This window comes from Colossoma macropomum, unplaced genomic scaffold (genome assembly GCF_904425465.1).
Source record: "Colossoma macropomum unplaced genomic scaffold, Colossoma_macropomum, whole genome shotgun sequence".
Taxonomy (NCBI): domain Eukaryota; kingdom Metazoa; phylum Chordata; class Actinopteri; order Characiformes; family Serrasalmidae; genus Colossoma; species Colossoma macropomum.
In genome coordinates this window covers 1110924-1127211 of record NW_023494810.1, presented here as the reverse complement: position 1 = coordinate 1127211, position 16288 = coordinate 1110924, and the positions used below count along the sequence as shown (strand labels likewise).

Sequence of the window (16288 nt, the reverse complement as noted above, 5' to 3'; positions counted from 1 at the left end):
TGTCTTCTTATTGTCGCACAATGCTGCCTCAAGGCAACATACTCCAAAAGGACCTCACCACACATCTTTTGTTTATTTATTTTTTAATGTTTTTTAATTTAATAATCGGTCCGAAAAAATAAATCAAGGATCATTTTATGCAAGAAAAGTGAATTAAATATGTTTTTTTCAAATTGCTCTCATAATGCGTGCAGTAGAGGGTTCATTTCCAGTCAAAATGGCCATTAAGTACAATAAAGTTATTTTATTTTTTCAGGAGGTATTTCTGAGGAGGATGTGTAGCTGTCAAGAAGCTCTTACTGAGGAAAGGAAAGATGCACAACAAAATTGAAGATCTGATATTTAGAAAATTTAACCAACTTCTAAGACTAAACTGTGCAGATTTCTAAAAGCAAATCTCCTGGAAAAGACTTTCACCGGAAGTTGAAATATAGGCAAATGGCGGTAGTTGTTGAGGCTTCTGTGTAACTTTCTGTTGATTATATGATTTCAGTTGCAGAAAAATGAATAGCTTGTACTTAATGACTATGCTGACTGGAAATTAAAGTAATTAAGAGTGATCTCTTTTGCACAGTGCTGTAACTACATTAGTGCAGGTCAGAGAAATGACCACAGTGTTTCTGGGATCAAATTTAACTACAGACACAGTTAAAGGGACAATATTCTTGTACGTCTGTATCTATTTTTTTTTTTTTTACATGACCATTTTCCAATCGCAATTTCGCTGCTGTTGGAAAAAAAACCTCAAAAATCTCCATTTTTGACATTTTTCTGTTTTTGACATAATTTGAAAATGTCTGTTGCTCTTTACATTGTGTGTATATTTCATGAATAATGGACCAAAAGAAACGACCCAAAACAACTTGGAAAAAAGTCTGGTTCCATTGACTTACATTAAAGGTAAAGTCTTCTACCGTAAATTTACCATTTTGGGGATACAAGGTTTTTTTCTGACATTTATTCCTGAGAATTAAACAGGCTGTTTCTGATACTGCGCCAAATTAGTTCTCTTCTGTTTGACTGTCCTATATTCAAAAAGCAGACCAGGCTGAAACACTAATAACTTCACCATCAATGGGCGGGGCTACATTTTCTGTACAGATAGGTCTATCATTTGTACTCATTCATTTTGTAACATCAAATTTTTTAACATGAAAAAACAATGGTTCTGCTGGATGAGTAACGGTCGGGGATGTTGAAGCAGTGACAATTCATGTTCGGCACTGCGCCAGTGTCTAATAAAACTCAATATCTTATGAAAAAAAAAGATAAAATACTCAAGAAAAGTATGTAATAATCTATGAAACTGATGAATACATATCTATATACTGTTTTTTAATAACTAAAAATTATATGTTTTGTGTCTTTTCTCAGACATTAGCTCAGACGATTATAATTACCTTAACGGCAAACTCCTGAAACAACTGACTTAAAAAAGATCGTTCTTCAAGGGTTCTTTAGTAAAGGCAATGGTTCTATTTAGAACCATGAGTTCTGCTTAAATGATTCTTTGTTTGGTGAAATGGTTCTTCAGATCTCTGGCAAAAGCTACGTTTAGCTACAGAAGCAGTACAAACATTTCTTTGCTACATTAATGCAACTACATGTGGGCTAAACAGCTGTAGTTTGTAACCATCAATATTTCACTGTATTAGTGTTTACTTACTGTAAACAAACATTAATGGCTCAGTGGGTGCTACATTTTCAACGATGCTGAAAGGAACTGATGTAAAACATGGAGGAGCTTCACTCTTGTCAATGTCTGATGTGATTGGCTTACAATTTACAAGGTCTGATTTGATTATTAGCTGAATTAAGTGTTACACTTCCCCCCAGTGCTAAAGAGGATGTCCAGAGTCCAGCGGCATGCTTTACACCACTCCAGCCGACACTTGGCATTGTGCATAGTGATCTTAGGCTTGAATGCTCAGCCATGCAAACTCATTTCATGAAGTTCCTGACACACAGTTCCTGTTGCTGATGTTGCTTTTGGAGGCAGTTCGGAACTATGGCAGTGATTTTATACACTACACACTTCAGCACTCAGTGGCCTGCTCTGTAAGTTTGCAGGGTCTACCACTTTTTGGTTGAGCTGTTGTTGCTCCTAGACATATCTGTTTTACAATCATAGTACTTACAGTTGACCAGGGTAGATCTAGCAGGGAAAATGCACACACTAGCTTGTGGTAAAGGCATCTTATGAGAGTGCCACGTTTAGTTACTGAGATCTTCAGTATGAACCATTCTGCTGCCAATGTTTGTATATGGAGATTGCATTGGTGTCCACATACTTTTGGCCATATAGTGTATGGTGGACTAACAGAACACTCAACCTTACACACCTTCGACATACAATTGCTTTAGCGTGTCATTAGTTATTATATGTTGCATGTATTTTGGCTTTACCGTTCAGTACTGTGAATAGATTAAGACTGTTTGGCACACAATGGCAGTAACAGTGGGTAGTGATGGTCTTTTTTTCGGTCTCATGATAGGAGATAATCCAGAGACCCTCATTGTCCAAATGAGCTTCCATCTGTCATACATGCCGGTGGTCCCCACTACTGGGGTTTAAATCCTGCCCCTTGTGGGGTTCTGTTTGATTATATATTCTGTTTGATAAATATGTCCTATTCCTATTTTGTTTTCAATTAGTAAATTAGTGCTCATTTTGTCTCAGACCCATGTTTGCTGGCTATAGCCCCTATTAATCTAATTATTAACATGAATTATTTAAATTCATGTTAAGATGAGAAATATTTTCTGATTATTTCTTTTGCCAAATGTGTTTGGAGTGACTCTGCACCATGCAAGGGGTCCAAATAATATGATTTTTTAAAGTCTGAAGAATGCAACAACTCAAGTTTATTGTACCCTCAAGGTCTGGGATTATCAAGCAGCAGCCCACAGGACAGAACCAGCCTGTAAGCAAGGAATCTATAAAAAGTATGAAGTATTGAACACTGTTCTACACCAACACCTACCAAAATGTTTTAGCACATATAGGGGACGTTCCAGCACTAATTTGTTTTACTAGACATGGATGTGGTGCAGAGTGCATTAAGAAGGCTGCATGAGCCATGCTTGGCTATTGCATTTTGCAATTGTGGCATAATGAAAACTTATTAAAAATCAGTTCTTTACTGCTTCTCTGCATCAGTTTTACTGCTGTAAAACAATACTAGTTTCTATGGGATTTGCAATGTTATGTTAGCCACAAACAGGCAGTGGTGAATATTCACTAATCCACGGGGTTTAATGCCACTTAACTCAACCTTAGACATGATATCTGAACCTTGTAAGGTAACATTCAGGAAACACTCTTCACTTTGTATCATGTAGTTTCAGTGTAAATCCCTCAGTATATCCTTTAGCTTAGCCTGGTGTGGATCCATGACAGTTTCTTCTCTCACTCAGTGATGCACACAAAAACTACCTGAGTGCTAAAGCCACTGTGGAGAATCTTCAGACTGCTAAAGGTGAGGGAGTGAATTAACCAGCCCAGGAGCTGCTTCACACGCTTGTTTGACTGATTGTGAACAGGAGTTAGTAATGCTTATAAGAGTGACTTGAATAAAAAAGTGTCTTTAACCAGGTATGTTTTTTGGCTCTGTCAGCTACAACTGCAGTGCAAATGTATACATTTAGAGTCTATTATTAATTTCATAACATTTCATATGGAAATGGTTGTGTATGCATGTGAAATGTCAAATTCAACCTAATAGACTATTTATTTATTTATTTATTAAGTTGAATTTTTTTTTCTTTTTCATCTTCTGTAAAGTTTGCAGAATCTACAAACAGTTCCTACAAAAGGATGCATTTGTGGACACAGCATGGACGGGTCATCTGATGCATTCTTAACTGTCTCTAAGAGAATAAAGTTACTATTGTGGCACATTTATGATTTGATCTTACCAAAAATCTCTCTCTCTTTCTCTTTTCTCCCTCAGTTTTCCTCTTTGTCTGTCTATCTATCTATATTTCCCTGTCAGGACAAATCCTTGTATGTCTGTTTGTTTGAAAAGACCAGGTAACCAGGTCTTCACATTGGGTTAAAATTTTATGATGAATGAACCGACAGAATCGCCTCAAAATTTCTTGGAAAAAAGTCTGGTTCCATTAACATTCATTGAAGGTTCTTCCTTCCCCTGTAAAGCTACCTTTTTGGAGATTCTTTATTAAATTCGCATCACGTCATGTATACACATGTATATTTTGCATTTATGTCTATGTGCATTTTATATCTTAAATACGTTTAGTGTTATCAAAGCTTTTAATTGCTTATTTCAGTTAATAAACTGTGCTGGTCTGGTTGTACCCTTTGACTTGCTGGTTGTGCTGCCTGACTATTTAGAATAATTTGAAATTAAACAGGCATGTACTCAGACCCCCGTAGAAATCTTTGTCCTTGGACTTGAGTTTATACTTAAATATTGTCAAATAAATAAAATTATTATAATAATTACACATTTTAATAATTTTCCAGAGGTCAGACCACCTGACATAGTATACTGAACTAACCCGACTCAAACTTCACATTTTTTAAATTAGTAAAAGGGCTTCTGACCTTGGCATTGCACCATGAAGGTCACTTGGGGTCATCTTTATGATGCAATACCTGGCCCCTCTTTTGTAAAAGCATGTCAAAATAAAAGTCCTTTGCCTGATATTGCAACATGTTTTTATTTTAAAGTGTTCAAACATAAAATCATGCCTTTTAGAATTTCACATAAAGAAATTAGATTTGTAGGTAGATCACAATCATATATGATTGGACGGTTGCACCGCCTAACGTTTTTAAGACTTTTGGAGGCAAAATGAACCTAAAATGAATTTTATTAAATGCATTGAAAATTGTTTCACATTAAAATGTCAGGAATTTATTTATTTTATTTAAAAAAACAATTATGGATTTGGACACAGAAAATGCTCTCACACACACACACACACACACACACACACACACCAGGCTATCATCTCAAGGAATTTTGTTCTAATGCGCTTATTAAATGTTTTAGAACACCAGTATCATCCTGTAAAGCTCAAAAAGAAAAGGAAAATCGAGAGGAGACATATAGGAGCTCTATGGGGTTGCTTTCCTTGCATTCATCTTTATTCTCAGAAATACGATGATAGAAGAATCGCCAATTCTCGCCAGTCAGAAAATCCATCCTCTCATTTAGCGGGATAATCTATCACTGGCTGCAGGCCTCCTGAAATCTAATGGAAAATGTGCAGTCTTCTGAGGCGAGCTATCTGAAGTTAGATCAGCTGCTCAACTGTTGGGTTCAAGAGGGTAATAAACCTTCCCAACAACATGAGAGCCAATGTCATTAGCACAATTTGATTTAAAACCCCATCTTCCTCAATGCTGAAGGCAGCATATTGGTTTCTCTCACTGTATTTTATTTCATAGATACAAGCATATTTAGAATAATTGGTCCAGTCTGGCATTATCTCAGTCTAAAACTCAGTTTAGCAAAATGAGGAATTTATTAAGCCGCCTGAAAACAAAGCAATTCTTTATGACTATTTTTAACCCTGTAAACTCTAAGTGCCTCTATGGCTCCAACACTTCAATTCCTCACTCTCATGACTACATATAGAGGTGGAAAGTACCAAATGTATTGCAAGTGCCTGGAAACTTTAGCTACTTTTAAGCTGACGTTCAAGAAGCTAATAAGTAGTAGTGCTGTCACCAAAAAATTAGATGGGGTCATCTACCTGTTATTTTGACTCTTAAATCAAATAATCTGATTTGTTTAGGCCAAACCAAAAAACATAGACTTAATTTAACAGCAACAAACTATACACAGCATTTCAGGGCTTCTAAACTACTTTGTTGGAAACAGATAAACTAGGAAAGCTAATAATATAAGGATCATTTCTTTTATTACTATTTTTACTTTTACTCAAAAAATGATCACCACCAAGTACTTATACATTAACAGGAATTTTCAGTACTCTTTCCGCTCCTGCTTATATTAGTTTTGGTGTAGTTACCAAAAATTTATAGTAGTTTCTGAATAATACGTCTTAACTCCTTAAACATTAAGGGACCATATGTGGACCCACATTTCAATAAATATAAAAATGTAGGCTATTCACTTCATGAGAGTTATACCAAATAATCAATAACAGTTAATGAAAGTCTTAAATGTTTTTAATGTTACTCATTATATTTGCTATCCACAATGACCAATAAAACCAACTCATGTCTGCTGGCTGTTTATATATGATGTTAATTATGGTAAAATAGTGGCAAATCAGTCAGTCAGTCAGTCAGTCAGTAAGTTAGTTAGTTAGTTCCGGGTGCTATTTAAGCAACAGAACACGAGAGGGAGTGTGTTATCTCCGTGATTTGAGCCGTGATGTTATTGGCGATAACACACTCCTCGAGTGTTCTATTGCTTTAATACAACAGTTAAATAAATTAAGTAATAAATTAATAAACTGGGCCGTGAACGCGGCGTTTAATATGTTTTAATGTTCGCAGTTCCTTCACCAAATTATAGTTCCTTAACAAGCAGCTTGTTGCTACGTCAGAGTAACGAGCTCCGCCCACTCGCTGCACAACCGGCAGTTCGTTCTCCAGCTCCTTACACTAAATTCCCAAACTGTCATCACCACTGAGCAGCTTTTCAGTCGGCAGCTGTGACAGAAGAACAGCTGAACAACCTGGAATCAGCCAGAAATGAACCCAACACCATTCGCCAAACTAAATGGGCTGTAAGATGATTTACAGACTGGCTGGAACAAAACAATATTAATATTGATCTGACAAAGACTGACAAACCTGAGCTAAACCTGATATTGCGACAGTTTTATGGCTCAGTCTGATTTGGTCAGACTCTGAAGATCAGACTACACGTTTGGCGAATGGTATTGGGTTCATTTCTGGCTGATTCCAGGTTGTTCAGCTGTTCTTCTGTCACAGCTGCCGACTGAAAAGCTGCTCAGTGGTGATGACAGTTTGGGAATTTAGTGTCGTCTCATCTTCAGAGTCTGACCAAATCGGCTGTCGGTCAAATGTGATCTTAAAAGTGTCCATTTTCTGTTTGTGGCAAAATAAGAAGTAAAAACGTTGAAATGGCTTGAGCGTCTCCTACAGCTGTCAAATTCATTGCTTAGCAACAGCATCTCAGCGGAGTGATAGTGTTTGTGGAAAAATTAGAACAATTCTCTACCAATCAGCTTGCGTGGGCAGAACTAACTGTTGTATAATCTTCCTTACAACACCCTACTTGTAACCCTCCATCTTGTATAGATATTAAAATGTATGTTATACCAAACCCATATCTCTAAGCTATCGTGAAGAAATGTCCCACAATGTTTCAGGCATCAGGCAGCATATTTGTAACCATTTCATGTAATAACTTTTTGTGATGCAGCTTTTAGAACAATTTTCTCTTTTAACCAGTCTGAATGACCTTGTTCACATCTTTAGGACAGAATAATGCAGAAATTACAAATAAATTAGTGGAACTCCTGTCTAAGATTACTAACGAAATAATATCTAAGGTTAAAGGGGGGAGATTTCAGATTTATAAGTAAAAAATAAGCCTGCAAAATTAAGGGTTGAAAAAGCTTCCTTCCTTCCATCCTCTTGCTAATGAACCTCTGCAAATCTAAATATATTCCAATCCAACCCTTGACAAACCCCCCCATGCTTTCAGAGCCAGTTCAGTTGGAAAAACCCTTCGGCAGGGCCAGTCTCCCACCTCCTCTTATGTGTGTTTAAAAAGGTCACTCTGGTCTATTCATGGCTTTGACCAGCCACAGTCCATCCTCCCTCAAGTCATAAGGAGCCAGTGATGCAGAAATAAGCGGTGAACATGAGGTGAGGATGCACGCTCCTAACTCAGTTTGGGAAGTACACACACGCTGGGCCAGTTGGCAGGTACGCCAGAGGCTTGGCCCCCGTTACGCTGCTGCTGATGTGTGCTTGGCTCTTTTTCTCTAATGTACTTTATTATGCCCAGGCAGAGACCGCACTGAGCGTCCATGATAAATGCATTTGCAGTCCCGACCGGAGGTAATATTTCTGCTACTGCACCACTGCCTGACTGCAAGTGTGCCAGGGTCCTGAGCCCAAACTTTGCACAAAGGAGGCAGATACACGTGGTCATGACATGCATAGCCTTCAGGCATAACTCAAAAGTGCATAATAAAGTATTATCAAGTAGATTCACCACACTTGACCACGTTTATGGCATTACGGTAGTACTTTGGATGGTCCTCTGAAGATGCTTTGTATAGGCTCCTCATCTTTAAGAGCGTGTTTATATGAGTAGTTTGGTTCGGTTGGTCTGAACAAGTAGGAAATGATACATTGGCTGCTCGTAAACCTGGTTCAACTGCTAAAGTCCACACCAGTGTTTGGGTTTCTGTGCCATTGGATCTCTCATTTGGTTTGGTTGGTTTCACACTGCATCAGCTAAAGTGTACCAAATTATACACGTGGGTGTTTATTTATTGGTCAGGAATCTGGAGATATTTTCTTCTTTGCCTCCATTAGTGCCAGAAATCCATTCTTTTAGTTTCATTATCAAATGATCCAGGTCTATACTTCAAATACAGCAATGTGCAAAAGCGCCACACATTGTTATAAACCCATTGACTCTGGCGATAAGTGTGCTTGTACTCACTAAAAACACAACAGATAATATTTAGACGCAAACAGATTTGCATCTATTCTTATTATCATTAGAATAAACGCAAAAAAAAACTTTTGTACTTTTTTTTTAAAGTAGCTAATGACTCATGAGCAAGTCTGAAGAACAAAGCTTCATTTCTAGATTTCTCCGCAATATTCCCAGCCATTGCATGGATTAGATAAATTCCATCACCAGCTCACATGATTTCAGATAATGAGGCATTGATTAGTCAAATCAGGTATTGGAGTATAACTACAGTTAATACGGGGCTTCCATTTGGAGAGGTTTGGAAATAGTTAAACAAACATACTGACATACATAAAATCACTACTTATTGTATTAATGTTATTTGGATTTATAGTACTAAAGGTGTTTTTTCTGAGCAAATACTTGTTTACAGAGAAATATTTTTTTAAATCTAATTCTCTCAGATGCCTAAAACATTTGCGCTGTACTGTATATGCACACAGCCTTAGGTGGCTTACTGCTTTTATTTTATGCTTTTTATAATGGCTTCGAATGTGCCTCAGTCTGGTTTTAAAACTGCAACTATCCATTTTATAATTCATGATTTAGAATTCATCAAGAGATTATAAAACAAAGGTAAAACATCAGAAATTTGTCTGTTACAGGTACTAAAGAAGGTCTGCAGAGAAGAGGCGATGGTTCATTTTGTGTTTCGTCCGTTTAGACGTCTTTGGTCCTGATTACTTTCATAATTAAACCAAATCGCACTACAGTTTTTTGGAAGGTGAAACCGAGACACCCCAAAATGTTTCATTTGAACTGAACCAAACCAGCCAAGTCTGAATAAGCAATTACATCCAAATAAATATCTATTAAATTCATCTTAACTTTTCTTTAACACTTAAACATCTAAACTTAATCCTAATCCATGAGCTTCATCAGACAGATTGTTAACGATTTCAGCATTTGTACATAAGCTATCAGTGAGCATCCAAATAAAGTGAGACCGGAATTGCTCTGGGAATAGATTACCACTGTACAAACAGCCGTCTCTCTTTATGACATGGTTAGCCTCTTATCCATCCTAGGATTAAAACACGCTAGGGAATAACAAACAAAGACAGCACAAGGTCATGTTCGAATGTAAACACGCCGGGAGAGGGGCTCGTCTGCTTGTTCTCAAAGACACACAGTGGAGCGTGGGGGCAGCACCAACTGTACACCGTTTGCTCATCTGATACTATGTTTATCCAAAGGAATCTATTATTTTCATCTATTTAAACCTAATATAATAGTGAAGGACGTACCCAAACAGAGTCCTTATTCTTGCAGACGTGATCATCACAAAGTCTAACTCTGAGTGAGCATCCTGGCATTGTAAACGTCTGTCCCTTCATGTTAAATGACCTTGGCTCAGGGAATGTGACAGCTGGGATTGTTTTTTTTTTATTTATTTTCTAATTTGCGTTTTTGCAATTTGAATTTGCGTATGAACTTTCGGTGTTTCGATGGATTGCGTATAGAGACACCATATGGAACATTAAACAGATCAAGTGAGCAGGTGCCATCCAACTGACCCCAGATGAATAATCTGTGTCTGTTTTATAATGTGGGATTGCCAGTAATTTGTTTCCAATTTAAACTACTTCATTTGTGTTCTAATCACTGAATCACATCTCTATGTAAGCACATTTTGAGGCTCTTTTCTTAGTCCTTTTCTCTCATGAAGGCATTTATCTCCAGCTCTGTTTCCACCTCAAACATAAAGAAGAAAAAGGATCAGCTCACTCTATATAAGCTTCTACTATCATTCTCCATTATTAAGCCCAGCTAAGTGAGAACACAGCTTCAAACAGCTTCTCAACAGCAGGAGGTTCTAATAAAACTGGTCATATGCACAACATATAATAAGCAGATTTATTTAACATGCATACAAAGACCCTCACGTAGGCTTGGAGGGGAGAGGCAGGTGCTTATGTGAAAGTGTGACGTTGACGGAGCACATACCCATGAGAAATGATAAACGTGAGCTCAGCCACACATAAGGGGGCCATCCTGTACCCAATGCAACCTGATGAGGTCCTCACAAGGCTCCCCTCTGGAACAATGCCCTTGATTGTCTGTCATTAGTCTGGAAATCCCTTCTTGTTGGGGGGTGGGAGAGAGGGAGCTATATTTAGCCCACAGGAAGGGGTCCCTTTGTAACTGGGGTATTATTAATAGCATAGATTACTGTACTGACATGAATGAAAAGATGCTAACATAAAGATGGAATAACAGCATTAATAGAATGATTTGTTGTACTGGTATATAAAAAAAGATGCTATTGAAAAGTAGGTGACCTGCAGAATCTCAAGAACTTACCATTTGGAAGCTTGTGACTGTTCTCAATAAGCCAAGTGAAGAGGTTAGCAAAGGTGCAATTACACACCCAAGGATTGCCCTCTAACCTCACCACACGCAGTGAAGGCAACTGGCTCAGTGCCCCCACCTGTAGGCCAGACAGGGCATTGCGCTCCAGTTCAAGTTCTCTCAGTGAGGTCAAACCCCTGAAGGCATCTTCGTTGACCATGCTCAGGTACGGGTTGTTGCCCAAACGCAACTTGATCAGGCTCCGTGACTCGCCAAAAGCTCCTTTGGGGATTTCGGTCAGGTTGTTGCTGCCCAGGTCCAGGAAGACCAGCCTGGAGGAGGTGCTGAGGGTCCCCGGCTCAATGTGGGAAAGCGAGTTGTTTCGCAAGTCCAGGTACACCAAGTCACTGTAGAGCACAAGGAAGTCAGAGGGTATCTGCGGGATCCAGTTGTCAGAAAGCAACAGCCGGCGAACGTCCAGCGGGATTTCGTCAGGAAGGCGAGTAAGTCCTCGGCCGCTACAGTCCACGGTGTGATGGTCCGGGCACAGGCAGGTGGCTGGACAGTTTTCCCCTTGAGTCAGCAAGGCAAACGATACAAAGGCGAGGAGAGGCTGGAGCCGGTAAACACATGGCAACATGGTCAAGAGGGTACAAAAGGAGGGAAGAGAGGGACGGGAGGGGAAGGTGGATGAGGAATAGGGGCGGTCAAGGGGAAAAGGAGGAGGGTGAGGGTCAAAGGGCAGGAGATTAGGAGAGGGGAGGGGAAGGGGAAAGGCGCAAGGAAAAAAAGGAGGGAATCAGCGCCTGCACTGAAGCATCCTGCTGTCCCGAGGATGAAATTCTAAAGGATATCTCTCGCATGGAGGCGGGAGGGCAAGACGTGAACGCAGCTTCTCCGAGAGATCATGTAGCAAGCAGCGTGTGGACTGAATTGTAGACAGACTACTGGCTTTGAGAGAGCGAGGGGAGGAGAGATAACAAGCTGTGGGAGGGAGGGAAGGAGGGAGAGTGAGAGAGAGACGATGAGACAGAGAGAGAGCGAGAGGGAGAGAGAGAGGGGAGGGGACATTCACAGACAGAGGTAAACAGACCCTAGCGAGGCACTATCAGAAGAAATTTTGGAAGCAAGACAAGAGGTTTTGAGACATGAAGTGAAAGCGTCCTTGCTCTTCTTCATTTACCCACAGTCGATTGCAGGCGATGGACAAAGGCAATCACTCGCCTGCCTGATACAAAAGGATCCGGTCCACAGCTCCAGCATGCTGAGTGAAGAATGCAATTGTTGCGTCCCTCCATTTGTCTCCCACGGACTAAGAGAGCAGCGAGCAGCTGAGATCGCAACCTCAGGCACTTCGGAGCCTGGTGTCACAAAGCTGCCCCGGTCCTGACTGGAGGAAAAGGGAAAATTCCTCCAGTTTCATGCTGAAGTGCAACTGTAAGCAAGCACTTCGCTGCTTTGTTGTCTTCTCCCACTCCCTCTGCCTGCTGTGCAAACTGAGCCTCAGCAAAGTCTTTACAGCGCCGTGTTGCAGCTCTGTTGCTATGGCAAAGACATCCAAATATCCACACAGAAGTTGCGAGCATGCAGATTACAGTCCCCCTGTGGAGATGTCCATCTGCATGCTGCACGTTCTCACACCGCTGTTCTTTTGTCTCACGTTGTCTTCCTTGCTTATTACCAAAGGTACGCATCTAGCAAACAGTCGACACATGATGTCACTTCCTAGTGAAAAAGACAGACCTAATGTATATGTTTATCATGAATAAACAATATTTAGAGCAATTCCTGCACCTTATTAAATATTACTCCCAACTCTGTATTGTTTCTATGAAGCTTTTCCTCTATATAAATGAAAAGTCTTTACTTATACATTTTAAAATATATATATATGTACGCATTATTATATTACTACACATAATGATATCCCTGATCAAATAACATGTTTTGTTGATTTTCTAAATAAAAATAAGTTCATGCTACCTCTACAAGGTACAAACTTAGCATTTTGGACAAATGTTAGTGCCCATATACTAAGTTTAACATATTGAAAAAATTAACAAATAAACAAAAAAAAACCCATAAAATATATAAAATGTACCATAAATTTTGCACAGGCTTTTTTTCTATATGTCATATTCAGCAAATAAAAGCAATAATCGTTCACTAAACTGTGCAGATGCATGTTCTCTACAGGAGATGTGGTACCTTTTTCACTTGGAAAATCAACAAAAACGTCTAATTTGACTGGGGTGTCCAAACCTTTACATACCTCTGTATTCCTCACAACATCTAGACCAATATAATAAAATCTGATCCAAGCTAAGAGAAGCAGAGCAACCCTATTCCGCATCATTTGCATTACTACTCTTATCCTCTGTAAATAGAAAGAAGTCATTGGCACAGAAAATCACAAATGTCTCTGGGAACAAAAGGAAATGTTTCGGATCATTCGGCTCTCATCCGTTTCTTCCGTTACTCCATATTCCTCAGTGAAAGACAGAAAGGAAATGCCACACACAACTCGCAGACATATTCAAACTCTCAATTACGCTTTCCCTGCAGGGATCTCCAGACAGGCAAATCAAATTACAAAAGTAGACCAAGGTTGCGCCATGAGTCAGAGCAGGACAACTGTAGTAGATTGAATTGTGACGGAAATGCGTAATGGGTCATAATAGGGCAAAATAACCATGAAGGGAATGGCTAATGGTGGATATAAATGGTTCATGACCTTGACTGGCCCAGGATGACTCTATTAGACAGGGGACCTGCAGAATTCTCTGTATGCACAAACACATGGAATGAATGCTATAAATCATTGTTGAGTCACATGTAGTTAGACAGTGGATTTGTTTATAAGGCGCCAAGCCATATCTGGTGTTCTACGTTCTTTATTACCCATAAATCAGTTCCTACTAGTGAGATAAACTAAATGAGGAATGAGAATGACATGACTTACGCCTGTATTGTTGATATAAGCACATCTTTACTTAATCATTGTATCTCTGGCATTACTGGAGCATGAAAATATATTTTTCATAGTGTGCAACAGTGTAAATATTTACCTTTAAGAGAAATGGAATGTGTCCTGTTCATACATAAAAAGAAGTGTGTTTTTTTAACTAGAATTAAAGCTACACTATGTAAGATGTGGTGATTTATAGTTTGGAGAAAATGTGTAATTGCATACAAGAACAGCCAGAAGAACATTTTGTAGCATCGGATGTGTTTCAGGCCTCTTCTCTAGAGGATACATCTAATAATTGCTGAAAGAGTATTCAGAGAGACCTGCCATTGTCATCATATCTTCAGTAATGCTGCTTCTTGCAATTAGAACAAAATATGTACTTAGTGCAGCTTTAATAACAATAATAATAATAATAGTGTTCCGGTAAAAACTGTACTTTGAATAACAAAAGAATAAATAAGGAATTGTTTGTAAGACTAAAATATACAAGTTTCTGACCACTTAATTAAATAATAGCTACTCATAAGATGAAAACATACCATTTTTGAGAGCTATAAATACTACTACTACTACTACTACTATTATTTATTTATTTTTTATTTGACCTTTATTTAAGCAGGGTGATCACATTGAGATTAAAAATCTCTTTTACAAGTGAGCTCTGGCCAAGAAGGCAGCACACGAAACAATCAACAAAGAAAACAACACGACCACAACCAACAGAATCAAATCAGGGTCAAAACCAAATAAAAAACAAGTACAAACTGAATGATACAGTTCTTTAACAATCATCTTAAATTCACTCACAAAAGCTGCTTTACCATAATCAGACCGACGGAACATCCAGCTGAATATAAGTACTGGAATGTAAACTGTATCGAGACTTATTTGTTGTATGAATGTAGACAAATATGAAGGAAGGTGATCAATTATTTGCCTATAGACAAAAAATATCCAATGAGTTTGTCTTCGCATTGTACGTAAAGGCCGTCCAACCATTTCATAAAGTTCATAGTGATGAGTTGAATATCTTAAGGCTGAACTGAGTCCAGTGGGTGCAAAGTTGTCTTTGAAGTACAACTATGAAAAATATTACTATTTTATCACTAAAATAAAATCCCAACTTCAACTTTAACTTCTTTATCAACTGTTCCACACGTGATTTAAAAGACAGGTTATCATCTAATATAAAACCCAAGTATTTATAAGATGAAGCTTATTCTATTGGTCTGCCCAGCAATGTGTAAATTACTCCTACTACTACTCCTAATCCTACTCCTACTAATACTACTACTCCTACTGCTGCTACTACGACTACTCCTACTGCTGCTACTACTACTACTCCTACTGCTGCTACTACTACTACTACTACTCCTACTAGTACTACTACTCCTACTGCTGCTACTACTACTACTACTCCTCCTACTAGTACTACTACTCCTACTGCTGCTACTACGACTACTCCTACTGCTGCTACTACTACTACTCCTACTGCTGCTACTACTACTACTACTACTCCTACTAGTACTACTACTCCTACTGCTGCTACTACTACTACTACTACTCCTACTAGTACTACTACTCCTACTGCTGCTACTACTACTACTACTCCTACTGCTGCTACTACTACTACTACTACTCCTACTAATACTACTACTCCTACTGCTGCTACTACTACTACTACTACTCCTACTAATACTACTACTCCTACTGCTGCTACTACGACTACTCCTACTGCTGCTACTACTACTACTACTACTCCTACTAGTACTACTACTCCTACTGCTGCTACTACTACTACTCCTACTGCTGCTACTACTACTACTACTACTCCTACTAGTACTACTACTCCTACTGCTGCTACTACTACTACTACTCCTACTGCTGCTACTACTACTACTACTACTCCTACTAGTACTACTATTCCTCCTACTAATACTACTGCTACTCCTCCTACTAAAACTACTACTACTACTACTACTACTCCTACTGCAACTACTACTACTTCTCCTACTAATACTACTACTCTTACTACTACTAATACTCCTACTGCTACAACTAGTACTACTACTCCTACTCCTACTACTAATACAACTACTAATACTACTACTCCTCCTACTACTCCTACTACTAATACTACTACTAATACTTCTGCTACTCCTCCTACTAAAACTACTACTACCACTACTACTACTACTACTACTCCTACTACTACTAATACTCCTACTGCTACAACTAGTACTACTACTCCTACTCTTCCTACTAATACTACTACTAATACTACTCCTACTCCTCCTACTAAAACTACTACTACTACTACTACTACTCCTACTAGTAC

General features: G+C 38.7%; 1 protein-coding gene across 1 annotated transcript in view; it reads right to left on the bottom strand.

The window, feature by feature from the left end:
• lrrc38b (leucine rich repeat containing 38b) overlaps window positions 1-11628 on the bottom strand; it is a 53281-nt gene extending 41653 nt beyond the window's left edge. The window contains exon 1 of the mRNA XM_036559631.1: window positions 10992-11628. Coding sequence (XP_036415524.1) covers window positions 10992-11619 — 628 coding nt within the window. The 5' untranslated portion in view covers window positions 11620-11628. The remainder of the gene's footprint in view (window positions 1-10991) is intronic.
• Window positions 11629-16288: the final 4660 nt, after the last annotated feature.